Below are 26,730 nucleotides of genomic sequence, written 5' to 3'. Positions count from 1 at the left end.
TAGTCGTGGACTGGGTGACACAGATGTGGGTGAGACCCGTGGGGAGGTGACAATGGCAGCTTTTATCTTGATGTTGATTTTGCTCTTTTCCTTCCGGGCTTGTCTGGTTGTTTCTGACCCTTTTCTGTGGGTCCCCACTGGAAGATGCTTTGGACTTGTGGCAGGCTTTGGGGCCTTGCTCTGGGCCAATCCCATATGGATGGACTTTTACCCACGAGGGGACGGGTAACTCTGGGTGCTTCATTTAGAAACTAAATTCTTTGCCTTTTCTGTATTGTTTCCAAATTGTATTTTTTTTTAAACATCTTTTTTTTTAAGATTTATTTATTTATTATTCATACAAACACTGGGTACAGTCAGAAGCACGGAAGGGTGAGAGAACCCACCAGAGCCAGAGCGGGGAGCAGAGCAGGCAGAAGGACCGAAGTACACTGCTGAGGAGCAGCAGGCGGCAGGAGAGGTCTGCGTGCCATGCGGGTCCCTCCTCCGGTGGCGGGGGAGCAGCCGGGGATCGAACCAGCGCCGCGGAGGCTATGGACAGCTTTGCAACCCAGCGCTCAACCGCAGCGCCACTGGGGAGGCCCTTTTCCAAATTGTATTAATGTTCCTTCCCATTAAAGTCTCATATGTTTTGTGTTGATGCGGCGGATGGCAGAACCCTACATAGAATAGGCAGGTTTGCGGGGTTTGGGCTGCCCCTCTCCCTGTCCTATAACAGATTGATTTGTAAAGTCATCTTTGATCCATGAGATCCTGGCAGTGCTGCTTTCTCTTTGGGAATCCCTCTTTCTCCAGGCCTTATTTTCCTCATTTGTAAAATTAAAATAATATCAATGCCCAGGAGTTACAGTCTGAGCCAATCCATGACCCAGGCACAAGGCGTTGATGAGCTCATTGAATCCAATGACCCAATAACCCAATGAGCTGTGTTGTCAGCCTCATTCTCATAGAGCAGGTAAGAAACTTGGCGAGGTTAGAGAGGCTCCAGTTGGTGGAGTGGGGATTTGTGTCCAAGTAAGCCCCACTCCCCAAACCAAGCTGGAATCACAATGTGCCTTGAGGGTTAAGTTAAGACAAGGGCACAGAGGGGGACACTTGGAAGCCGGCAGGCATCAGGCCAAACTGACACTTGTAAGGAAGGCCTCCCTGCAGACTGTGCAGCCCTGAGACAGCCTGAGCCTGCTTGCTTCAGAGCACCTGCTGCACTGGTCCTCGGAGGTCCTGGATGCCGCAGCCACCTTTCCCTAGCACCCCGTGTCTTTCTTGGGGAAACGGGCCGTCACCACAGCAGTAATAATGTGTCTGACTCCTTCCTGAGCCAAGGGGGACTGGAAAGAATATGCCAGGGTGTTGGCTGGGAGAAGTACTCCAGAAACTGAACAGAATCAGTCAAGTTCAACACTTTCACGCTAGACACACACACACACACACACACACACACACACACCCCAGAGAGAGGTGGGGCCTTGATTTTCAGACACACTGCTGGTAGGGGTAGGGTGGCTGCACCCTGGGTGCAGAGGCATAGGAATCACACCAGAACTATGGTGAAGACACCCTCATTGGACCACAGCGACTGCAATAGTACAGCCTCTTCCAGCTGCCTTCAAAGGCCCACGCTCCTTCTCCATGCCTCTGTTTCCAATATTGCTTTTTCTCATATCCATCAGAATTTCCTTCTACTTAGAGATGAAGATGTACCCTTGAAAGTTATATAGTTATGTAAATCGGTAGCAAATCAATTTAAAACAACTAAAAAATTGTTTCTACTAAAATAAATTTTAATATTGAAAGGTTGTACTGGGCTCAGGAAGAGGACAGTGTGATATGGTAAGAGCTGTTTGGCAGAGTAATCATCTCCTCATGTTCACCTGCCCAGCAACATGGATCCTGCCCATCAGGCACCCATCAGGCCTATTGTGGAGTCAGGTGAAAACCCATCTCTCTGTGTCCATCAAAGAGCGCTTGAGGGACATGGCATTCCTCTACCTTTCTTTCTGTCACAGGCATGATGTGCTAAGGAGGTGACAACCAATGCCTTTTTTGCACCCCAAAGTGTCTGTAACCAAGAAGGCCCTGGGGTGCCCATCACAGCTGTTCCACTCTCCAGCTCCCGCAAAAAGAACATTTATAGTTGGGAACTGTGCTTTCTGGTTACGCCTCTTTCTACTCTGCTTTGCCATCACTGTCATGAATTCCTGCTTCGAAACGGAAATTCTATGGGGACTACGCCTGGTGTGTGTGTGTGGGGGGGGGGGGGATGCAAGCATTATTTAAAAAGGAACATGATGTAGGGCCTCCCCTGGTGGCACAGGCGGTTGAGCACAGTGCTGTGAAGCTGTCCGCAGTATCTGCAGCACAGGTTTGATCCCGGCCAGCTGGTGAGGTACCCACATGTTGTGGCAGACCTCTCCTGTCTCGCTTGCTGCTCCCCTCAGCAGTGTGTTTCAGTCAGTCTGCCTGTTCTGTTCCCCGCTCTGTCTCTGGTGGATCCTCTCACCCGCCCGCACATCTGGCCTGTGCCCCAGTTCTTGAATGCATGAATAAATCATCAAAAAAAGAAAACATGAACAATGATGTAAAATATATATAAATAAAAAATAAAACCAAATAAACGGGGAAAAAATACCAAAAAAAAAGAGAAAGAAATGTCTCTTTCTCCAATATGTGTGACCCTCCACAAGCTTTTCCTCCAGGCCTTTGCATCTAAACATGAATGTCTAACTATGAAACAGAAAGCTTCATTCCAGCTGCCAAACGGTCTTGGTGGGGGCCCCAACGGACTGACTGTGGACTGGCAGGACAATCTACTGCAGGTTAGTTAGAAGCCTGGGGTGGGGTAGGGGAAGGTGCAGAGGTGGGCTGGAAGTGACAGGGACATGGAGGGGATGACCTGGTCCACTCTTCCTGCTTTTCTCTCTCCTTGTTTCAACTCCAAGTCTTTCCATCCTGTTCCTCCTGGCCCTGGGTGCCCAAAACCTGGGGAGCCACAGCACCTTGGCTCACAGTCAGCTGTGCTGGGCTCCCAGCACTCAGGGTCCAGCTAGCAGCTGGCAACAGTAGGTGTCACTTAAGAATCTGGACCAGGGAGGAAGGAGGGGTTGATGCACAGAATGGGCCAGCTGGATGAAGGCAGGAATCCTCAATCTCGGCATCCAGAAGTCCTGAAAGGAACACTGGTCTGTCCACATCAAGCCCTAGATGCAAGATCTAGATGCTGGAGAACCAACAAGGTGAAGAGAGGTACAAGGGACCAGGTAGAGCTGAGACTTGTTCCCAGATCCATGTGACTCCAAACTCTCCACTCTTCCAAACAGGTCATAAAGCTTCAAAGCCACACAGTCAGCTTCAAGCCTCCACAGTCAGACATGCACTATGTACACCCAGTAGGCAGACACCCCACCCTCGAGTCCACTCCGTCTTTTGTGCTCAGCATTCAATAACTGCTGACGATGAGCATCAGCCTGTCCTCCTGAACACTTGGGTAGGTCAGTCACACCTGCGCTTTCCCGGGGGTAGGACTGATTCCCACAGATCAGCAGTTCATCATGGGCATCTTTTCCTTCCAAGGAATTGCAAAATCTCTTTTACCAAATGATTGTACTTTTGTTTTTAGATGATCTAACATTGCATGTACCAGCGGCTGGGAGGCAGCTGAGCAAAAGAAGGGAGGCCCAAGGACACCTCCTGGTCCTCATGCCTCCTGTTACATCTCCCGGCTCTCGGCTCTCCTGCCCGGGTCGCGCGTGCCCATGTCCGTGCACGCGCGCGCGCTCTCCCGCGCGACTCGCGCCTTCGCCTCCTCTTAGGACCACCCGCGTGCGCGCCCGGTGGGGCCTGCGGGATGGGGACAACTTTGCATCGCCGGGAGCTCCTGTGGCACCGCCCGCGCCTCAGGCTGGCTGTTCAAATGCAGAAGCCGATCTGATCCCCCTTTCCAAGCCGGAGCCCTCCGCCCGGCCTCCGCTCCTCCCCTGGGACTAGGCGTGCCTGAGGGCGCAGAGGGAAGGGTCAAATCCACCAGCGAGCCGCGGGTTCGCAGCCCTTGCACCCAGCCACCGGCAGATCGGCCCGCGCCGCTCCCCCTGCCCTGCCACCCGGGCTCGCGATGGTGCTGGGCACTAGAGGCAGTGCCCACTTTGCGGGGGCGCGCGCCCGGCCCTGGCTGGCTGCCGCGTCTTTGATCCAGTGTCTGCACCAACCACCGAGCTTTGGGTCTGTCCCCCATTAGGGAAAGGAGCTGACCCTAAGTGCGCACCTCTGGGAGAGGCATTTAACAGTTTATTTCCATCTCCCAGCCACGCAGAAAGGTCAAGGAGAAAACTCAGGTTCAGGGGAGCTAGATGAGCATGTGGTTTAGCTCAGACACTAGCCAAGGTCTGTGCAACGCCATAGTAGCATTCCTTTACACCACGAAAGCTTTGACTCTAAACCTCTAAAATTCCCTTATCTGATCCTCATCGAATTGATCTATTTTAATAAGAAACCAAGATGGCAGATTTACTGGATAATACTAATCCCTCACATTTCTGTACCACTTTCAACTTCTCTGGGCAATTTTACATATATTATCTCACGTTTATGGGAATGATCCTTCAGGGGACCAGGCAGATTTTTCTTTTTCAATAAAGGTCATCTGATCAATGTAAAACTAAATGTGATTTTGAAGGAGGACAAGAATAGAAAAACTGGAAAGGAGGCCTCACAAGACCAGAACCCAACTCACAAGGAGGTGAGGGTCGAGGGGAATAATGTGACCATTAACCCAGCTGTAGAGGTCATGACCCTCAGGCACCAGTGCCTTATCACAAGGCAGGAGACCCAAGCAGCATCAGAGGCTACAGGGAGTGGAGCACAGACCTGAGGGTAAAGATATGGCAATTGGGCCCACCCTGGAATCTCTGATCCCTTCCTTGTTTTGCCTAGTTATCCCAAACCAGCAACAAACAGGCCACTCCACGGAGAAGTGACCCCTCCCAAACAGAAAGGGGACTATATCAGTGCAGTCTCTGCACAGGCTCGGGGCAGCACTCCCACTGCCCACCTGTGACTATGCAGGTGCTTCTTTTCACCAACTCTCTCCCTCCGCAGGGCAGCAGCCTCCTGCCTGCCCGTGACCTGTACCTGCTGACCTCCCTCAGCAGAGGCTGCGCTCCTCAAGGCTGCCCGCCTGCAACAATGCAGGCCTCTCTTGGCAAAGCTGTCCCTTTCCCTAATAAACCTGTTCTTTAAAAAAAAAAAAAAAAAAAAAAAAAGATTTATTTATTTATTTATACAAGCACTGGGTACAGTCAGAAACGCAGGAGGGTGAGAGAACTCACCAGAGCCAGAGCGAGGAGCAGAGCAGGCAGACTGACAAAATACACTGCTGAGGGGAGCAGCGGGCGCGGCAGGAGAGGTCTGCGCTCCATGTGGGACCCTCCTCCGGTGGCCGGGGAGCAGCCGGGGAGCGAACCGGCGCCGCAGAGGCCACGGGCAGTCTCGCAACCCAGCGCTCAACCGTTGCGCCACCGGGGAGGCCCTAAACCTGTTCTTTAAATATGACTAATGTCTCTGTCTCATGGAGAAACGCACCTGGGGAACTCGCCGCTTGCCGCTGAAATGGGAGCTCTGGTGAAACCTTTCCCAGAGTGAACCCAAGGACCCCACACTCCACAAAACCCCATCAATTTTATGGAAAGACTTGTAGTTAGAAATTTGCAAATCAAAATAATTTGTGTGCAATTTTTTAGAAAAACAAAGATATTTTATGGAACTCCCATGCTGTCATAGGACTCTGGGAAAGGATTCGCCACCCAGAGCACAAACTGGAAAAGTCAGACACCCCCTGGAAAAGCACACACAGCCACACTTGCTCTGTGAACTCCAAGCAAGATCAAGGTCCTTGGGAGGCAGGAGAGCTTGCTCCTGGGGGCATGTCCACTCTCCTGGGTGATGTGGAGTCAGCAAAAGCCCAGCTTCTGATAGACCTTGAGCAAAATATTTACTTGTGCTAAGGTCACAATCTCCCCATCTACAAAGCGAGACTGATGGCCCTTAATTTGCAAGAGTGTGGAGAGGATTTGTTAAGGGAAAATGATGTCCTGAGTTAATCCCATACAGGCTTTGTAGACCCCACCCCCACTCCAGACTAAAGCCATCAGGACATTGGGAAAGACAAATCCCATCACCACCAAAGGGAAGGTGGCTGGGACCTGAGGGTGGAGTTGGGCAGCCAGGTTAGATATAAAAACCAAACACGTGGGCCTTGGAGTCTCTCTGGCTCACGATCGCTCGCCTCCTGGCTTCACGGCTCCTGGCTGGCGGCCAACTCTGAGAGCGCCATTTTGGGATTCCTGATCGGCGGATGGGTAGGACTCATTTAAAACTTTGTCTCCCACTTTTCTCCCTGAGCTGTACATTTCCTCATTTCCCCTTCCCTTGTAAATAAACCTTTTATGAACCTTTCGCGTGTGCCTGCAGTAGAGCACTGATAAGTCCTTTTAAGCGCGCGGGTGAGGACCCACAGTCAGGCACCCCGTTTTGTATCGGGGTTGCTCTACAACAGTTTCATAATCTCATTCAATATATATTTAATAAGCACCTACTATATGCCACACTCTTCTAGACTCTGGAAATAGAGAGTGGAAAAGACCGGCAAGTTCTTGCCTCTCATAGAATTTATTTATAATGTAGGAAAGTCAAGAGAGATAATAAACCAGGAATAGGATGATTCCAGATAATGAAGAAAATCAAATAGAAGGATGTGATGAAGAGGGGGCAAGTGGGGAGGACATGGAGGGGGGTTTGGTGCTGGAAAGTGGCTAATTCAGAGCAGTCATTTCTAAGGAAGTGACATTTGAGCTGAGACAGACAAAAGAAGCCAACTACCTCTGGAAGAAATATTGAAGGCGGAGATAACTTCAAGCCCAAAGATCAAGAGGGGAGAGCAAATTAGGTGTGTCTGAGGAACAAGTCACCGGCCAATTGACTGAGCTATTTGAGAGAGAGGGCAGAGACCAGAGAGTTAGCCATTTGGTGGTAATACTTAACACCCTGTCTGGTACCCTGCCACTGGGTGTGCCCTATGGCTGTTTTTACTCTTGGTAACAGAACACAGTTAACAAAATACACATACACGAACATTCTGGAAAGTGCAGTACCATCAACACACACTCTCCCCAAACCCATGTTAATGCCTTTAAGATAATCCCCAATGCCCTCTGGAGTAACTACAAAAACTAATGGAGAATTTTGGCTGCACCAGACCTGGAGAATAGGGGTAAATCTTAATTCTTGACCCCACTGAGAAGACGGTACCCAAAGATTTATTCTGCATACAGCCTGGTGCCAGAGCCACAGGCAGGGGAGGGGTACTTCTCTGCATCTTCAGCTTCACCTTCAACTTCACCTCTGTGTGAGAATCATCCCAGGCCAGTGCATGGACACACACCTTCCATTCCAGTGGCCACGTGGAAGGAAAAAGAGTTGCAGGCTCCTGGCCTGCTCACCAGAAGTCACCTAAGAATCTCACCTTTAGACAGGATGGGGGTGAGGAGGGGTTGTTTATTTATAAAAAGCTCCTCTAGATATCTCAGCTGTCGTGGCCAAAATCAAATCACACTCAAGGTTAATTAAGATAGAAAAATACAAGTGCTCACCCATGAAGCACTTATGGCCAGGACCGGCTACATCATTTGCGTGACCAAGTGCAGAATGAAAATGCAAGGTCTTTCGGCAAAAATTGATGAATAATTTCAAAATGGCAATCACAGAGCATCAAATCAAGCACAGCACCCTATAAGAGCAACCACACGGGTCACCAGCCCATGAAGCAGGCCTTGACTACCGCTTCAAATAAAGAGTCCAAGTTTCTAAACTGTAGCACTAAGTGAATGGAAGCCACCTGGAAATCAGACCTGTGTTCCTCCACCACCTCCCCAGAGCTGAGTGACCTGAGGAATGTAACCTCCCTCTTCCACCCTCACTGGCCTCAGGGCTGTGGCCCTCTGAGTTTGTTTTGAGAGATCAAATGAGATAATGAAGGTGGAAGTGCTGGGAATGGAGAGGCACCTCCCAGATATCAGGAATTACTATTATTCACCAAGACCGGCAGCCCGCTTAGATTTCTGAGGAACATTGACATTCCCCAGCAATTAAGTCAAATTAACATAATTCAAACAAAACATCTAATTTTAGCTATGTGTAACAATTCCCCCTCAACAGAACAGACACTGCTGCCTCTCATTCCAGGAGCACGATGCCAAAGATGCAGGAAGGAAAGCAAAGCGATTTGACAGAGGCCTATTACCCAGGCAGGCACCAGATTGTTTCTATTTCCACACCCGAAAGACGTGCTCCTGGACGCCTTCTAGTGCACCCAGCAGCCGAGGCAGCCTGCTGGCCCAGCTCCTGGAGCTTCCCCCAGGGAGGGAGGAGGCACAGCCCCCAGAGCAGAAGGGGAGGGAAGGACCAAAGCCACAACACCCTCCTGGCTGGCAGTTAGGCGCTTCCCCCACCAGCCCTACAGCCTCAGTTTCCCTGTCTGTGAAATCATAATGATAATGAGTCTCCTGCCTTCTTCCTCAAAGGATCATTTAAGAAATTAATGACTGGTACCATTACTAATATATTGACATTGATAATACTAGTTAATAGTTAATAATATCAATTAGTAGTATTAGTGAAGTGTGTATTTAATGCAAAACACCAGATCCATTCATTTGGCCAACAGACTATGGGGATGCAGAAATAACTGAGGTATTGCCTCTGTGTACCAAGTAACAAGGGTTGGCTGTGCTGGAGGGCCAGATCCAGGCTGCAGTAAGTTTATGTCAACCCACAAGGTAAGAGTGGTTTCTCTGTGTTTAAATGGTTGAGGGGAAAAAGAATAACATTTTGTAATGGGAAAATTAAATGAAATTCAAATGTCAGTGTTCGTAAATAAAGTTTTATTGGAATCCTGCCATGCTCATTCACTTGTGAACACAAGTGGCTGTTTTCATGCCGTGATGGCAGAGCTGAATGTTTGCAACAGAGACTGAAAAATATGCTATCTGCCCCTTTACGGTAAACATTGGCCGACCTCTGATTTAAATAAACATATCAATGAGAGCTGTAATAGATTAGCTACGTTAAAGGAACACAAAAGAAGAGGCAATTATTTCTGCTTAATAAAGTCAGGGAAGGTTTCCCAGAAGAAATGATATTTTTTTCTGGACTTTGAAAGATGAATAGGAGTTCATTGGGCTTTTGGAACTTTGTATACATCATTGTTGGTGTGGATAAGGCATAGTGGGAGTAGCAGCATATAGGAAACAAGCCAGCACATATATGAAGATGAAGAGGAGGAAAGAGGATAACACTGAGAAGATAAGCTTAGGTCTAGTATGAAGAGCACAATGTACCTGTAAAGGAGTTTTCCTTATTCCCCTTCCCCCAAGAAAGCAGCACTAAAATATAAATAATTAGATGATAGATAGATAGATAGATAGATAGATAGATAGATAGATAGATAGATAGATAGATCGATAGATAGATCGATAGATAGACAGACAGACAGATAGACAGAGAGACAGACAGACTGGGTAACTAGACATTGCATGGAAATAGCACTAGAAGTCTCAGGTTCTAAGACTTGCTTAGCTATGAGCCTTGGGGAGGCCTCAGTTCCTGTAGAATGGGCAGGTTGAGCTTGATAAATATACCCATTGCCAGAGATGCATGGAACAAACTAAGCACCATACCAGGTCATGGCTGGCACCAAACACGCCCTGGGCAGCACATGACATCGAAGAGCACAAATTAGGGCAGTGGAAGGAGGACCAGTTTGGAAGAATCTATCCAGGGCACAGCTCCTTTTTGGTCTGGAGTGGGGGTGGGGTCCACAAAGCCTGTATGGGATTAGCTCAGAACATCCTTTCCCCCTAACACTTTCACCAGGTCCCAGAAAAGATTGAGGCTTCTGCGCCTAAACACCATCTCCCTGGCAGCCTCCTCCTAGCCTGCCCAGCAGGTCTTGAATAATTTAGCCCCCACACCCGCAGTGCAGAGGGTCACACCCCATTTCTCCAGTCTTTGTTTTGCTGCCTTTACTTCGTGGGGCTGTCTCCACATTGAACAAAAGAACCAAAGTCCCTCTTCCCTTCTCATCGTTCCTCCTCCTAGCTTGAGCTCAAAGAATCCTGGGTTGTGAGGGCTGGGAGTTCTTACCTGAGCACAGAAGAACAGAGCCCGGAGACCTGGTTCTAGCCTCTGCTTAGTTTCTAAAAATACGTGTGATCTCTTCATGTCATTTCCTTTCTCCACACCACAGCTTCCCCATGAAGGGGAGAGGCTGGGAGAGTGTGAAAGCCCCTTCCAAGGTGCTGTGTCAGCTGGCCTACACCAGGCCCTCCATTCTAGAGGTGAGAAACAGAGGCCCAGACAGGTGAGGTGATTTCTCTAAGTTAACCCAGACTCTTTATGAGGGGCAGAGTCAGAACCAACCTCCTGAGTCCCAATGTCCCCATTCCAAGGCGCTGGTCATGTACTGCCTCATATGTATGTTTGTGTTCACATCTATGTTGGCGCATATCTCTAAGTCTATGCCCACTTCTGCCTCAGAATATCTCTATGTCTAGGTCTATGTTTCTCACCTGGTCTACGCCCATGAGCCTATCTATGTCCGTGTCTACATCTAAATCCAGCTCTATGTCCATGTCTCTGTCTGTCTATCTCAGCATCTACCTCTACGCCTATGCCTATGTCTCCATGTCCATGTCTACGTCTGTCTCTTGGCCTATGTTTGTGCTCGTGGCTATGTCAATGTCTGGGCTCTATCACTATATACATATCTGTGGGGTGCTTCTCTTTCTTTTTTTCTTTCTTTTTTTTTTTTTTTTGTGGGACCCTCGCCGGTGGCCGGGGAACGAACAGCACTGCAGATGCTGCAGAGGCTGCGGGCAGCCTCGCAGCCCAGCACTCAACCACTGTGCCACCAGGGGAGGCCCGGGGTGCTTCTCTTTCGAGGAATATACGCCTTCTCTCCCCAAGTGGCTGGGGGTTCACTCAAGGTGGGGATGGTACCTTGTCTTACAGAGTTAAGTGAACTGATAGGTAAAGTTCCAATGCTCCATGCTTTGCGTTAAGTGTTCTTAAAATATTCTTCATCTGAAATATTTTTCAGGCCCTCATCTTGCCCCGCTTGGGCTCTTCGCCTATTTCCTTAGCCCAGAGCCAGTAAGGCAGAGGTTTCTAAATCAGGGAGCTGTGTGAACCCAGGCTCTGACCGTCATGTTTGACGTTGGGCAAATTATTTAGCTTTCCTGAGTCCTCCAAGGTTCCCCTGGTAAGAGGCTGTTCTCCTGCCCCTCAGACTAAGTGGGCGTGAGTTAGCGTGTAGTCAGGAGTCCTTGTCTTCCCCTCTCCCCATCAGCCACTGACGGCTGGGCCTCACTGCTTTCCTGCTGCTGGCTGGGTAGGCAGCTGATAGACAGGAAAACAGAAAACAACACAAATTTCTATCCACAACACCCTACAGCTGCTAGGTGTTATTAGTGTCTGCTTGTCATTAAAAAAAAAGAAAAAAAAAAAAAAGGACTTTAGAGACTGTCCAAGGTTCAGCCCCGGCCTGGGCACTTACTTGTGTTGTGAAATGGACTTGATTTTCCTGAGCCTTACTTTCCTCCCACATGGACTGGAAACCTGGTACCTGCTCTCTGCAGGGCTGCTAGGAGGACTATGAAATAAGATACTCGCTGGGCTGGGATCAATCCAGCCTCGCGGGAGGATGGGCACTGTCCACATGGCACTGCCTCCACCACTCCAGGGCTTTCTGATGCAGGAATATCCACATTCATTCCCCCCAGAGATTGGTCGTCCACTACAGGGGGTTCAAGCTCAACTACAGCCAGATCTGACCGCTGCCTTTGTGGGACAGTCTCTCCGCTCTCCCAGCCCAAGCTGAACAGCCATTGGAGAAACTGTTATGGGCTTTCAGCACACGGGGCTTCCATTAAAACCAGTGAGCACTGCAACGCAGGGTGGGGGACAGGGCCATTGCAAAAGAGACCAAAATCAGAGAAGAAACTCCTTTGAGGCTACAGTGTTGACCTCTCCTGAAAACACCGACTCCTTGGAAACTCAGCAAGTAAGAAGCTGGGATTTTCCAAAAATGTGCAATTCCTCTCTAAAAGACAAGTCTCCAAAGAGCCAGGATTGTCTGACGAACTGCACCATGTATCCTGCAGCATGTTGCCTCTTCTTGGGCTGTGGGTTTGCCTGAGTCTGCTTTCCAGGAAAATGCGGCAGTGAGGGCAGCTGAGCCCCCTCCCCCACTGGAGTCCCTCCTGAGCTCTCCCAGGCTCCATGGGAGGGTGCCTGCTTTGCTCATGACCTTGAAAACAGCTCAGCGTGTGACAGACCCAGTCACCTTGCACTGAAAATAGAAGGCACTCTGCTTCCTGTGTCCTCTGCTCACCTGCAGCAGGTACTCTCTGCCCCACAGAGGTTATTCTTTGTTACAAATGTAGAAAGAGGAGCCCTGTGGGTCTCAGCAAGAGGTTCACAGAGTCCCAGAGGCGCCTGATTACACAGCTCTCCAAAAACACACATCCAAAGATCTATTGTAAGCCACCAGCACAGGGATCTTCCAACAGCCTCGTGCCCGGCGCCCTTCGTCAGCCTGCCTTCCTCTCCTTGATCTGCCCGCAGTAGTGTCAGCACTGTGGAAATGATCTGGAAGAGGAAACAGTACCAAGCAGCTAAGGCAGAAGCCTGCACTAAGTGGTCTTCCACACGTCTGCCAACATCCTTACGCCCTGCATCTGCATCCACAGAGCTGGACCACAGCCCAGCACAGCCTCGTCCATCAGGTCTCCCTTCTAGACTCCTTAGCTCAGGATGAGCTAGCTGGCATCTGGGAACCATTTTCCCCTGCCTTATAAATTCACATCATCACAGAATTTCAGGTGCCCCCAAGTGCTCCTAGAAGCCTCTAAGCCTATCACTTTCTTTAAGAAACTGCAGCCTAGAGAAGCTGGCAAAGCTACACAAGAAAAGGGAGAAAGAGGACTCACCCCTGACCTCTTGACCTCCTGGAACTGTTCTTTCCACCCACAGCAACACACAGTTCATGCTCACAAGTCTGAGGGTGATAGGGAGGAAAGATATGTGATCTAGGTCATACTCAGTCTCCATTAATTGAGAGAAGAAAGGTAACACATTTGGTTTCATTTCCTGACTGAGTCGTCCTAGGAACAACTAAAAGAGTTAGCAGCATTAAAACAAAACAAAACAAAAACAAAAACTCCCTGGGTCCACACGCGGTAACCGAAAGGCAAGGGACCGTGGACACAGCCCCTGTAACCTCCCTCAGTGCAGACACCACTTCTAGAGTATCCCGGGCACAGGCTCAGGGGACACCACAAACCCAGGAGCTCTGGGGGGGGTGGGAGGAGAGGGAGGGTGGGCAGATCATTAATGGCCTCGTAAGCCTTGGGAAAGAGCTTGCCTTTCTCCTAAAGGCAACGGGAAGTAACTGGAGGCATTTATGAAGGGAAGTGAGAACAATCGAATGCATCCCAAAAACTGTGTGTCTAGCTGCAAAATAGACTGGATGAAAGGCAAACCCACGGGCAGCTACTGCCGGAATGAAGCTAAGGCAAGGGCAGAGGGCATGCCAGCAGAGTGGAGAGCAGCGAAGTCTCTGGAAAGGTTCTTCAAAGTTCTTCCTGAAGAATCTAATGATGGTGTAGCTTTTACCTTGGTCCAGCTTCATGGGGTCAATTGTATGGTGAAAGATGGAACTGGACGTTTAGAGGTGAATTTAAGTTGTATGTGCGGAAACTGGTTTGCAATGAGGCATGCCTGATACATTGTGTTATAATGCAACGTTAGCTCAATATAGATTTTTTTTTAAAGAATTTTTTTTTCCATCTGCCCTTCAAATGGAACATGAGTTCTGTTGTATGTGGGACAATACCAACATGTGCTAAAATTCAACCATACCGCCTATTGTCCAAGATGTCCTTCAAATGCAGATCTGTTCAAGAAGGAAGTCAAAGACCATGTCACAGTGATAAGCAAGAAAACCAGGTTAAACAACAACCAAAAAAAGATAGCCTGTTGGACTGTCATTTGCTCTGCTTGAAGCAGAAAGTGAGGCACACCTGCCGGACGACTCCAGTCACACTCCCGGGACATCACACAGCACCAGAGATGGGCCCTGGGTCTCTTCCATTGTGTGTAGATCTGTCCTAAATCTAAGAATCTCTCAGACTGAATTCGTCACCCACTGGGTCCTCCCCAAGGCATCCCAAGGCAGGATGAGCTGTGGAAGGGCTTGCCCTGCCCAGTAGCACCACACAACCTCAGATCAACAGAGCAGCCTGCTCATTGCCAGGCGACAGAGACCAAAGCAGCTCTTTCAAGAGGCCTTAAAATGAATTTGCCAAATCTCAGCACCAAAGCGAATCTACTGTCTCCATAAATTTAATACAACTCCACAACATTTCAGACTGTAAAGTGTTTCTGACTTGGGCTGTTTCTGATTTTTCACTTTAATTGGAGTTTGGAATCAGATTCACATTTTTCCAAAGTCTTCCTAATTCATTTCAAAAATTGGCAGCAATACCAGATGAGTACTACCAACCTTGGGATACAACCTTGATGTCCATCTCTACAAAGGAACTCAGTGTATTTATACTCAAGGTGAGATCAGACTTTTCCCTTTTAAGTCATGTATGTTTAAGAGGAAAACTCCGATTGTCACATTTTTAAAAAGTCGTCATGTATTGATCCATGCAGCATTCTGGATGCAGATATGCGCTGCTCCTCTCCACTCACCCCGTGTCCACAGTCCACGGAAGCTCACCTTGTGGACTTACATTGATTGATCTGGGGTGAGCGATGGGCATGAGTGGGAACTGAGGGATTGAACTAGGCATTTACTTACCATACTTGTGGTGTTTTACACATATCAGCTATTCAGCCCTTCCAGCACTCCTATGTGGTTGCACAGTAGATATTATTCTCTTCACCTTACAGTGGCAAAACTCAGACTCACGGACAGTGATGAAGCAAGTTACCCAAAGTTATCCAACTAGCAAAGGTCTGAGCCAGGACACCAACCCAGGACATCCCACTCCATCTAATTCCAAAGCCCACATCTCTTCATCAACACCCAAAGATGGCCTCTGGGCATGGATGTCCCTGTAATGTTCTGGTCACCTTACGCATACAAGGTGGTGGCCTACCCTCATCTAGGACTTGGGAGGCAATGTTCAAACTGAATTCTAACAGAGGAGTCAGAAACCAAAGATTCCGCAGACAAGAGGATATAAAGGCAAGAGAGAGCATATGTGTGCATGACACTGGAAGTTCGGAGTGAGGCTGAGTGCCCCATACATGAAAGAAAGAGGTAAGAAGGACAGCCACAGGCTGTATAGGGGGCTAGAAAGCCAGGCAACAAGCTTGGACTACATTCTAAGGGGAGAAAGTCACTAAGGCTTTAAAGGAAGATGCGTTGTGGTCGGATTTGTATTGTTGGACTCTGGCTGTAGTGTGGCATATTAGACCCAACACAACACATTTTCAAGTTGGTTTACATTGGACAACTTTATTTGCCAAGACCCAACTGCCCAGACTTTCAGGACCACGCTCCAGCTCCACTCTGAGCCAGAACATTCCATTACCTACTTGGCTCTAGTCCACATCACCTTGGATTCTTTATTGGGGAGTGACGTCATCTATAAATCGTGGCTTTCATCTCCAGAAAACACACAGGCAGAGAAGGGCTGGCCACCACTTTGACAAGTGGAGCATCCTCTCCCTTGTCCTTTCTTTTAATTACATTACATTACATTATTTAATTACATTACAGCTTAAGCTTATTCCTACTTTTTTTGTTAGAAACATATTCTTAAAAACATATTCTTTTCAACATGGTTTTTAATGAATGCATAGCCTTTCAACACATGGGTGAGGCACCAAAGTCACTTCCTTAAGAGTTGGTTTGTCCTGCCTCTCTCCCTCCACGTCAAGCCCTGGTGTTTGCTTTTGCCGCAGCCAGGAGCTTCCACCAGCCTGATGCCTTTAGTTCCTGCAAGGCTCTGTGGCTTTGTCACATGCAGATGACATATTTAAAGCAATCACTCTGAATGGCTTTACTCCAGGGTTTTCCTGACTTAAACCGACTGCCTCTCCTTCCCACCACAGCCTGGCAAATTCCATGACATTTAAGAACCTCCCCTGCCACCCCAGGGCTCTGGGTTTGTAAATGAGCGCTCTCCCTATGTCCACGGAGAGGCCCGGGAAGCTACCATTCCGTCCAATAAGAACTCATCATTTTAATCCTACCCTGTCCTCCCTCCTTCCTAAAAGAGGTCACCAGCCAACTTCCCAAACCCCAAGTCAGAAATGAGTCCCTGTTGACATGTGTAGAATTCGCATGTGCTGACAATCATACACACTCACATACTGACACATATGTGTAAATATGTCAACATATGTCAAAACGGAATCTACACAATCATCCCTGACCAGTACCGTTTCCACTTTCTTATGCACAAAAGCCAACTTTCTTTACCACCCAAATGTGTCTCCAGTGTGTCACATGCTCTCTATCCCCACTCGCCATCCCTGTGCAGGCCTACTCCTAACTGCATTATCCCTCAGCACTTGAGAAGCTTCTTAACCACAGTCACCCACCCACCCCATTTCCACACCGAAAGCACAGTAACATTTCCCACTTGTGCCTATGGGCCCCTAGAGCCTCGCCTGTTCCCCCATTGCAGGCCCCCCTCCCGCTCATCCTGCCCTCTCTCATATGTTCTCTTTGCTCCTGATGAACCCGCAGTGTCTGGATCGCCTCCTCCTCTGCACCCCACATATTCATCCCCACATGGGGTCTTGCCTCAGCTGAATCGTCACTCGAACCCCACACACACTCATCAGGTGGACCCCTAATAGTCCATGAACTCAGTCTCTACTCCAGGTTCAGCCGTGGGGCCTGGCTGGCCACGCTCACTTCTCCCACTGGACTGATGACTGTGTAAGTCAACTCTTACTTGCTCACTTCTTTTGGGAGCTAGATATAGAATAAATAATAAGGAAAGAAATTCTCTACTCCCTCACCTCTCACCTTCACCTCCTGGTTTGATTCTCCCTTAGCTCTGTCACATTCCATCACCTGTTCCTGTCATTCTGCTAGAACAGAGCCCCCACCCTACCCAGTTGGGTGTAGGTAATCTTTACCTGAGCAGAGCTGTGCAGGTGGCTGGATGCACCCATTCCAGCATCAGACTCTGCTGCTGAGAGGCGGGACAGGTTTTTCTGTAACTCTTCCTCTCTTCCAAGATGGTTCTGATATGAACAATGTTGAGGGGCACTGGGAACATTTTCCTTCCCCCTCTGCCTGCCTGTCTCACCTTGAGTGCCTGGGGCTTCCCCTTCAATCTCAGAATTGGCTTTAAGGGTCATGGTTGTGTGATCCAGAAAGAAGCATCTCCTTCCCCTTTCTTGCAATGCTCCCTCTCATTCCACCCCAAATCGCCCAGTTCTGCTTTCATGCTCTTCTGTGCCTTCTGATCTCCCATGCCGGTTTTCTCCCAAATAAACTGCTCTCCGTGGGCACTTGCAAACTGCTGAGCTCACTTGACTTCTTCAGGTCAGGAAATTAAAGCAGAGGGATGAAGGAATAAACAGGAGAACTCCCATCAAGGGCTGGGTCTGCCCACCATCCCTAACATGCCAAAACCAAATCAGGCCGCTGGCAAGCGCATCACAAAAAGGCATGGGACCTCAGAGGTCCAGGGATTCCTCTATGCATCCATGTGAAAGCAAAAGTTGCAGACAGTAGGAGAGAATAGAAGATAATGACAGAAATGTTATGACTCTAATTACATGTATAATCCCATTAGTAAATGATACGGAGTAGATGTGAACTATACAGTGAGTAGAGAAATCTCCAGGGCAGAAAGTAAAGGGAAATCACCTGTGCGAGGCAGATGAGCCACAGCAGGTCACCCCAAGACTCAGTTCTCAGCTGCTCTTTCTTTTAGCCTCTTCTCTTAGGCCAGGATCTGAACAGGGTCCTTACCATCAGCTGGGCCGCTCCTCCCATCGTCAGAGGAGACTTTGGACATCCACTTTCCAACGAGAATCTAGAGGAAGCACCTTTGTTCTAAGTCCAGATCACTTTCTTCCACTCTCTGCCTTATGTCTTCTTCACCTAGCAAGTTCCTGAGCGCTTAATACAGCTTTTAAACATCCTCAGATACAATGCATTCCTGAGACAGCACCTAGCACAGCAGCTGTAAGCCAACTTCAGAGCCAGGAAGACTTGGGGCCCCCCCTATGATCACCACCCTATTGGAGGACCCCACGAGAAAATGTCTGTAAGGCCTGAGGCTCCCAATATCTATAGGCCCCTCCCCTGATAAATAAAGAAAACTTTTCAGCAGCTATCATTGTCAGTGGTGCCCTGAAGTGGATAAAAATATATTATTGGAAGCTGGAAATGTATTATAACATTAGCAAAACCATGGAGAGATCTTTGAGGAGAAGCAGCCAGTCTCACTAAAAGCAAATGAGAACAGTTGTTTGTGCGTTTTTAAAATAAATCGCTGTACATTAAATCTACCTTGTTTTAGGTATCAATTCCGAAATGCAAGTTTCCTTGGAGGGTGTGCGAAGCTGGCCTGGGAAGATGCAGTCTCCCAGGGGGCTCTGCCCACATACTATATATATATTTTTTTTTTTAATAGAGGCATGTTTTATTTATTTATTTGTTTGTTTGTTTGCTTGTTTATACATGAACTGGGTACAGTCAGAAGCGCGGGAGGGTGAGAGAATTCACCAGAGCCAGAGCGGGGAGCAGAGCAGGCAGAAGGACCGAAGTACACTGCTGAGGGGAGCAGCGGGCGGCAGGAGAGGTCTGCGCGCCATGTGGGACCCTCCTCTGGTGGCCGGGGAGCAGCCGGGGATCGAACCGTCGCCGCAGAGACCGCGGGCAGCTTCACAACCCAGCGCTCAACCGCTGCGCCACCGGGGAGGCCCTGCCCACATACTATAGGTCCCCTCACCATGATACCCTTCACAGCTTGGAGCGGGAAGCCGAGCCCCTAGCGGTGATGGTATTTACGTGGAATTTCGGGCCCACTTTTATGTTCCCCTCGTGATAGGCTGCTACAATCGCATGTAGGTCTTTAACAGCCCATCTCAAAGTGACAGACTGGACCCATGTAGAAAACCAAAAAGGTCTGTGATAATAAATCTTGTCAAAACAGGAACTTCATTTCTTTCCTGAAATGAAATAAATTTAAATTTAAAATATCCTTTTCTAATTTTACCAGCACTGAAAGAATAATGTGCTAGCCTTCCCAGCACATTCTGTGACGTCAAAATGTCACAGAACCCCTGGAAGGTCAGGCGTGAACTTTGGCATTGGATTTAGTAAAGAAAATCATTTAGTTAATCATTGCTATGTTATTGACTATACTCTTTAACACATGAGAGTTTTTAAAATTTACAAGGCTTACTCTCACTTGATTCTCATCCCTTTTCACAGGTGAGCAAACTGAGGCTCTGAGAAATTCAGAGGCTTACTTATGTCCATATAGCTGGTAAGCACAAGAGCTGATACTACAGTCCAGGCTCTGACTCTGGCCTAGTGCCCTGGAAGAAGTAGACATTTGAGCTGTTTTTTGAGAACCAGAGATGGACACGAACCCAAAAAGGCTTTTTTACCTTTTTCAAAAACGAAATATTGATGACAACAGATTTTTGCTTTAGTCAGAAAATTCAGGGAGAAAAATAGATTTACTTGGTTCCAATTCTATAGAGACAACTCTTCCAAAATCAAATAGAAAGACCAAGAAAAATATCTGAACCAGCTCAATGTATGGCTTCTGAGTCAACTCAAATCAGAAATATTTATTGGGTTGTTATGTACAGACTCAAGCTTTAACCTCAAGGAGTTCACAATTTAGTAGAAGGGATAAAAAAGCACAAGGGATATGTCACACACACATGCACACAGATCGACACACGCACATACACACATACACACACCAGCACAAAGGACAAAGTAACACAGAATGCAGGAAAAGAGTGATGGAGACAGGGTGGAAGGGCCTTTCAGTAAAAGTTTCTTTAAGAAGAGAGTGATGGGCTTTGAATTTGAAGGAGGAAGGTATGGGTGATGGATGGACCCGCCTCTATGGAGGCCTTTTGGAGGCGAAACAGGGGAATGAGCTAACATATGAGTGCCTGGAAAAGGAATCATTCACTAATGCTTGCTCATTTTTATTGGAAGGGGGATGAGGTCTTAGAGCAAGGTGCTTTTTTTTTTAAGCATTGCCATATTGAGAAGATTCAAACAGAAGTGGAAAGGAAGCACTCTGCTGGGGTGAGCAAGGGAAGAGAAAGGTGCTGCTGGAGGCTTCACAGGGAGCTCACTAGCCTCAGGCTCTGAATTTCTGCTGTTGCCCCGCCCCCTTTGAGCAAGGCTGTGAGGAGCAAAGGATGCGCAGACCCTTCAGTGAGGGACACTGCTGAAGGTGTAACAGCTTTGCCCACAAGTTCTTCCTCCCCTGGTCTATGGGGGAAAGAAGGGATTGGGGAACAGTCCCTCTGGCACTCCCCTGCTGTGGTTGGGAGAGCTGGATGGAAGACCCATATAGAGCAGGTCAGGAAAATCCCCCAGCTTCAGCCACCACCAGTGCCTCCCAAGTTGGAGAGAAGCAGGGTCACTTCCATTTTTGAGGCTCCCAAAATACTAAAATAAGAAAAGATTCCAAAGCAGAATTTTATCAAAGGTGTGGTATCTTTTATAGGCTTTACTTTTAGTAATGAGATTGCAATACGACGTGATTATGCTATGCAAAAGCCAGAGATGCTAGGTACAAATATCAATTCATACTACAACATATACAAGGTTTAACCAGAGGATCTAGATTTCAAACTATGTAATTAACATCATTCTCTTTTGATCCTGTCCATTATTTCGCAAACCCATTTTTTTTTTTTTCTCAAACCCATTTTGCGATAATAGCAAAAGTTTACATCTGAGGCTTCTTACAAATAGGAGTCCTGGGCCTACATGATGTTCATGCTTCACATCCTCCTCCCCCACTCCACCCTCCTTCCTGCTGGAAATCCCTGGCTGGCCATGACCACCCCAGCATCATCACATCCTCCCAAATCTTCCCTGTGATTCCAATCACTGAATCATCAGAAGACATCTCTGCAGTCCAGCTGTGAGGGGCAGGCTGAGGGTCTTCCGGGAGCTGCAGAGCCTGGAAAGACAGTGGTCCTGTCTGTACAGCAAAACAGGAAGGCCACTGTCCACTCCTAGGCTTGCAGTTTTCCATTCTGCATCCTCCTCTGCTTGGCTCCTTGGGGCCCTGTGCAAACACTGTTGTTGTTCCAAATGGCTAAAACCACTTGACATTTAGTGCAGCAGGGACCCTACAAGCAACTGATGACATGTTCAGTGGTAGAATTCACTGCACCAAAAAAATTAGATGCTTCCACAAATCTCTATTACTTTGCAAATTATTAGAAAAGAAAGAAATATTAGGCTTTCTTCAGATGCCCCCACAGACAATGAATTAAAGAATATATTGTTCACCTAAGCAAGTGTCTATGACCAAGACAACTAGGCAAGCAGAGATTAATATCTGAATCCACTCTTTCCACACCCATTTATTGTATTCCCATTGTGTGTCAGGACCTGAACTAGGTATTGGGTTCATGGCTCCCAAAGGGACATGATCGTTTCCTTTGCCAGCATCACAGGATGAAGTAGGTGGACAAAACAAAGAACAGGGAGTGAGCTCCATAAACACCATCCGAGGGTGCTTTCAGGTATTGCAGGTAGTGGACCCAGAGTAACCCCTTAAAGTTTGGCTGAGATGCTAGCCCTCTTCCCTCCCTATCTCCCTCACCCCTTCATCTCTTCTTCCCCTTTCTTTAATTTTGTCCTTCCTTCTCATCCATCCTGTCTCACTTTCTCTCCAACCTCCCTGTTCTCTCCGAACCGCAAGCTCTGGCTAACATAAAAAGCACACACATCCTCATGCCCAGGACTTCCCCCGCGCTAGAAAGCTGTCGTTCTGAATGCAATTCCTACTTTACACATGCTTTGCAATTTATTTTCCTCTCAACCTTCAGAAGGAGTGGACTTATCAGTAAATGTCATAAATACTGGGTTGTTGGGTTTTTGTTTTTTTTTTAAGCTGCAGCTCTAACAGCAAACATCTGATGAGGCTGTATGCTATACAAACAGAAAACTGAATGAAGCACCAGGAGAATGCAGGCATTTTTAGAGCTCCCGAGTTTTAGCTCAATTCCCTGTGTCGAGGTGGTTTCTATCTGTGTCAGTCAGTGCGTCACAACATCAGCCTCCATCCCCCGGTGCACAGCACCCCTTAGCAAGCGCCTTCCCACACAATATCATCAACTGTAAAAACTGCAACCACCGTTGAAGTTACAACTGCGATTATTTCTACAAACGGGGAGGGATGCAGTTCTGCTCAGTCAGTCCCATTAAGTAGGTTACCCATGGCACAAGCACCTTTCATTTTAGCAAATTCAGAATGCCCTTGGCTCAGCTACACATTCGCCTCAATTACCAGTTCACTGGAATGAAATGTTTATTTGCCTGCATGAAGAAGTTCTTTCTTCATGCTGATATAAGGACGGTGCCTCTCTGTAGTCTGTGCTTGCCAACTGTAAAGTCCTCAGCTGCTTGGTTTTTATATACTTTGCCTTGAAAAAATCACTTTATTTGTGGAAAATGGGTACTAGTTTGACTTCATCTGACATGAATCTGCCAATAAGCCCCCTAGGCATCTGCTTCATCAGCCTCTGTGTGAGCTTCTTCTGCTTTCTTGTATTCCTTCTGCATTGCCCTGCCTTGCTCACCTCTCCCTCTGGGCCTTCTACCTTCTATGATTTTGGATTTTGCAATAAATGTTAGGTCTATTCTCTGAAATGGCTCTCAAGGCCAAAGGCTAAGAGAACGCACAACCATTATGAAATGCAAATGATGTACCCCCACCTCACCCCATATCAAATTCCCCCACCCAAGGAATCAGTTCTAAGAGTTACCCTTCACTTTTTTCACCCTTCATTACCATCACTTTTTTCTTATTGTTGTATCAATCATCACACCCAAGATACTGCAAAAAATAAAGAAAATCAGTATGGAAGATTTTTGAACGCTTGCTGACGCAGTATGCTGTAACCAGCTAGTAAGACAAAATAACACAACTTGGGGGGAAGGGTATATGTTGTCATCTAGCATTAAAAACAGAATTAAAGTTTACTAAGAATGTAAAGATTAAGACCAAAGAAGTAAAAAGAATGTTGAAATTGCCATTTCTCTCTGTGTGTACTACATATAGTCAGGAATCAGAGTTATCTTAAAGAGAATGAAAAGAAACTAAAAAAGAGAAAAAGGGAGACTTTTGTTTTCACTATTGTTCAGTAAAATTATTTATGGTATCAGGAGAGTCAAGGGAGAAGCTTAAGAGCAAGAAGTGGGATAAAAACATTGAGTGAGCAGTTCAGGAAAGGCTCTGCGTGGCTTTGCAAGCAATGGAGAGGAACGGAAATAAAGAGCACTCCTTCCTAACAACAAGTTTATATGCATGCCAAGAAAGTGGGTGAACACCTCAGATATCACCAGACTACCCCCTGCCTGACTCACAGGATGGGGTCTGGTATTTCAGACCCCAGCAGAAGAGCCCTATGAGATTCCCTCTCAAAGTGGCACCAACCCAAACTCTGATTCACCATCAGTTTGGGGAAGGCCTCTTTTTCGGTCCTGCTGAAGGGGTGTTGCCTTGTGAAACTACTATTTACACACAAAATGGTAATCCCTTGAGGGAGGAGGGGCCATCTTTTGTAGGGGTATAGGAAAGCCTAGAGCGTGTCATTACTCTCGTTAAAATCAGAGCACATCTCTGGCCCTCTGGCCCCTCTCTGGGAGGAGACTAGATGTTGGTCCTGCTGACCAACTGGGAAGCAGAGTGTGACCCATGGCAGCCTGTCCCCACACTCCACTGTCAGCCACAGTGCCAAACTTCTCGCCCAGAGATAATTTTAGGGGAAAAAAAAAATCTTTCTCAACTATAACCAATGTCTGGCCCTGCAACCCTAAGGAACCCCGCTCCCTGGTGAGGTTGCTTGCAGACCATGTCAATTTCTCAGATTAAAATGGCTCTCCTGAAACTGAGCTCTGCCCTATCTCCAATTCCCAGAATTACATCCATGTTCTCCTGCCCTGGGGGGATGGGGGGGAGGGAGAGATGGGGGGGTGGTTATTGGGGTGGTGGTTCTAAAACACCTCTCAGATGGAGCCCTCTGCCAAATTAACTGCCACCCTCCTTTCACAATCAAAGGTGTTTGGAATTAAAACACATTTCTAACCAGAAGTGTTTCTAAAGGTGCTTTGAGTCAGGCGAAGGAAGGCCCCACACCCAGAATGGAAGTGCTAAACACAGCAACAGTTGCCCTAAAGGGGTCTGGGTCACTGGGGGGAGTGGGGAGGGAGGCAGGCTATCTTGCTCTCACTCCTCCACTAAGGGCAGACCTGTTCTCTGACCAGGCCATTCGGCCAGACTGGACCTCGCTAACGTCTGGTTGCCCAAGGAACTTTCCCTCCCGGGGTATCTGCTCGTCCTCTTGAAAACCCCGATCAGCAGATGGTGCCACATGCCTGGGGGGCATGCCTTTCTGCGGCTACACCCAGAAGGTTAGGAAAAAGCACTTCCTAGACTTGAAAAGGGTCGGTGAAGGACAGGAGCCCTACTCGCTCAGAGCCTGGGAACGATGTTCCCCAGCTCCGGAGAGTGGGTCACCGCGGGAGGCGCCAGGCAAGGAGCCGCATTTACCCAAACCAGATTCTCTGGAAAGCCAGGAGGGGCGGCGAGCAGAGCCAGGCAGCCCACCACCCCACGGGACCAGAAAAGTTCCCGCGAGCCCGGCGAGCCTGCCGGGATCTGTCCGAGGTGCTGAAAGGGCTCCCCGGGCCGCGGGCAGGCCAGGTCCTGCTCGCCCTCAGCCTCCTGGCCGCCCGCTCTGCCCTTCCAGCTTCCTGCCCTGTCCTCTTCGCGGCCGCACCGAAGCCCCCTCGCTTGTCCTCTCCCGCCGCGCGCCCTCCACTCTCCGGCACCATCAACTCCGCGGGAACCGGGCTCCCTCCTGCGCCCCCACCTCCCTCCGGGATCTGCCGAGCCCCTTCCCCTAGCAACCACCTCCAGGGCGCCCGGCTGCCGGGCTGTCTCCGCGGTGCCCCCCTTACCTTTCTCTTTCGCTCACGGGAGCGGTTCCTCCTCTTCCTGTTGGATTCCTCCCTCTCCTTCTCCTGGAGGGCCTGCGCCTCGTTGTCTTTTATTTTCTTCAGCTGTTTAGCCGCTTGAGCCATGGCGGGTCACGGTGCTCCGGTCCCCGCCTCCCGGACCCCTCACGCTTGGCTGTCCAGGTGGTGACACCCTCCCCAGAAAGAAAAAAAGGAGTCTCTGCCCCCTCGGAGGGGGAGCTTCTTTCCGCGCCGCGGGCTCGGTGCGGCCGGGCCCGCGGGGGAGGCGGCTCGAGGCGCGCGGAGGGCGAGAAGCGCGGAGCCTGCCCGGCGGCCCCGGATGCCGCCTCCCGCCGCGGCCGGAGCTCGCTCGCCGGCGCCCGGCCCCGGCTCTGGGCTCGGCCCGCCGCCTCCCTCTCTCCGGCCCTCCTCCCTCTCCTGCGGCGGCGGCGCGCGGGGGGCGGGGGCGGGGAGGCGGCTCGTACTGCGGCGAGCGGCGCCGGGCCGGGCCGGGCCGGAGGCGGACCCCGGCAGTTAGCGCAGGAGGGCGCGGGGGCCGCCGGCGGGCTGGGGCCGCGGCCGTCCCGGCGAGGCTCGGCGCGCTCGGCACCCGCGCTGGTGCATGGCGAGCCCCGGCGCGCAGGCGAGCGGCCGGCCGGGTTTCCGCCGCTGCAGTGAGCCGCTGCCGCCGGGCGCGCGGGCCCCCGCGCCGTCGGGTGGCGGGGAACAAAGCCGGCCGCGCGGTCAGGAGCTGCCGGGCACCCGCGGGGAGCGCGGCTGCGGGAGGCGGCGCCGCGCCGGGGCAGCGCGGGCAGGCTGCGGCGCGCACCGGGCTCGGTGCAGAGGCGACCCCGCGGACCCGCGCGGCGCTGGAAGCGACAGCATCGCGGGGCGCGGAGGCTCGGCCCGCGCGACCGGGATGGGGGCGGGGGCCGGGCCTCGGGGCGCCCCCGGGCGGCCGCCGCTGCGGGGCCGGGGCGCGCCGCCTCCTGGTCTCCGCACCGTCCCGCCGAGGGCGCGCGGGGCCACCCTCTCTGGGGAAGAGCCGCTGTCCCCACGTCGCTGGCTTAGAGCTCGGTTTGCCCCGTTCAGACCATGTGGGCCTATCATTTGCATATTTACCAATTATAGATGGAAAATGTGGCCAAGATGAAGTGAGCAGTTTTCCTTTTAGTTCTCTTTTGACGCGGGTGGAACTAGGTCTCTGCACCCAAGATCTCCCACCCCCTCTGCCAACACTCCCAACATGCTCCCTCTTTGGCGACGCCGCCTGTGCGTGTTCAGCTGTGAAGAGCCAGCTGCTTGGGTGGCTGGCTGCTTGGGTCACGCAGCCACAAGCCCGGGCTGGAGGAGAGGGAAGGGGCCTGAAGCTCATGGAACCATCTCCCTGAGTGACAGGCGGGCCAGCCAAGGTCTGGACTGGAGGCCCTTTCATTCTGGAAGGGTTACCGGTCTATTCCCTC

General features: G+C 49.7%; 1 protein-coding gene across 3 annotated transcripts in view; it reads right to left on the bottom strand.

The window, feature by feature from the left end:
• The window catches only part of ANK1 (ankyrin 1), a gene marked incomplete at both ends in the record, with an annotated part of 212,277 nt that extends 186,884 nt beyond the window's left edge, over positions 1-25,393 (bottom strand). For all 3 annotated transcript variants that reach the window (XM_084231770.1, XM_084231771.1, XM_084231769.1), the window contains one exon: positions 25,271-25,393. In XM_084231770.1, the coding sequence (XP_084087896.1) occupies positions 25,271-25,393 (123 nt within the window). The remainder of the gene's footprint in view (positions 1-25,270) is intronic.
• Between the last annotated feature and the right edge of the window lie 1,337 nt (positions 25,394-26,730).

Source organism: Talpa europaea (genome assembly GCF_964194135.1).
Source record: "Talpa europaea genome assembly, chromosome: 4".
Classification (NCBI taxonomy): Eukaryota; Metazoa; Chordata; class Mammalia; order Eulipotyphla; family Talpidae; genus Talpa; species Talpa europaea.
Note: the sequence above shows the minus strand (reverse complement) of the source record. Positions and strands in the feature narration are given on the sequence as shown.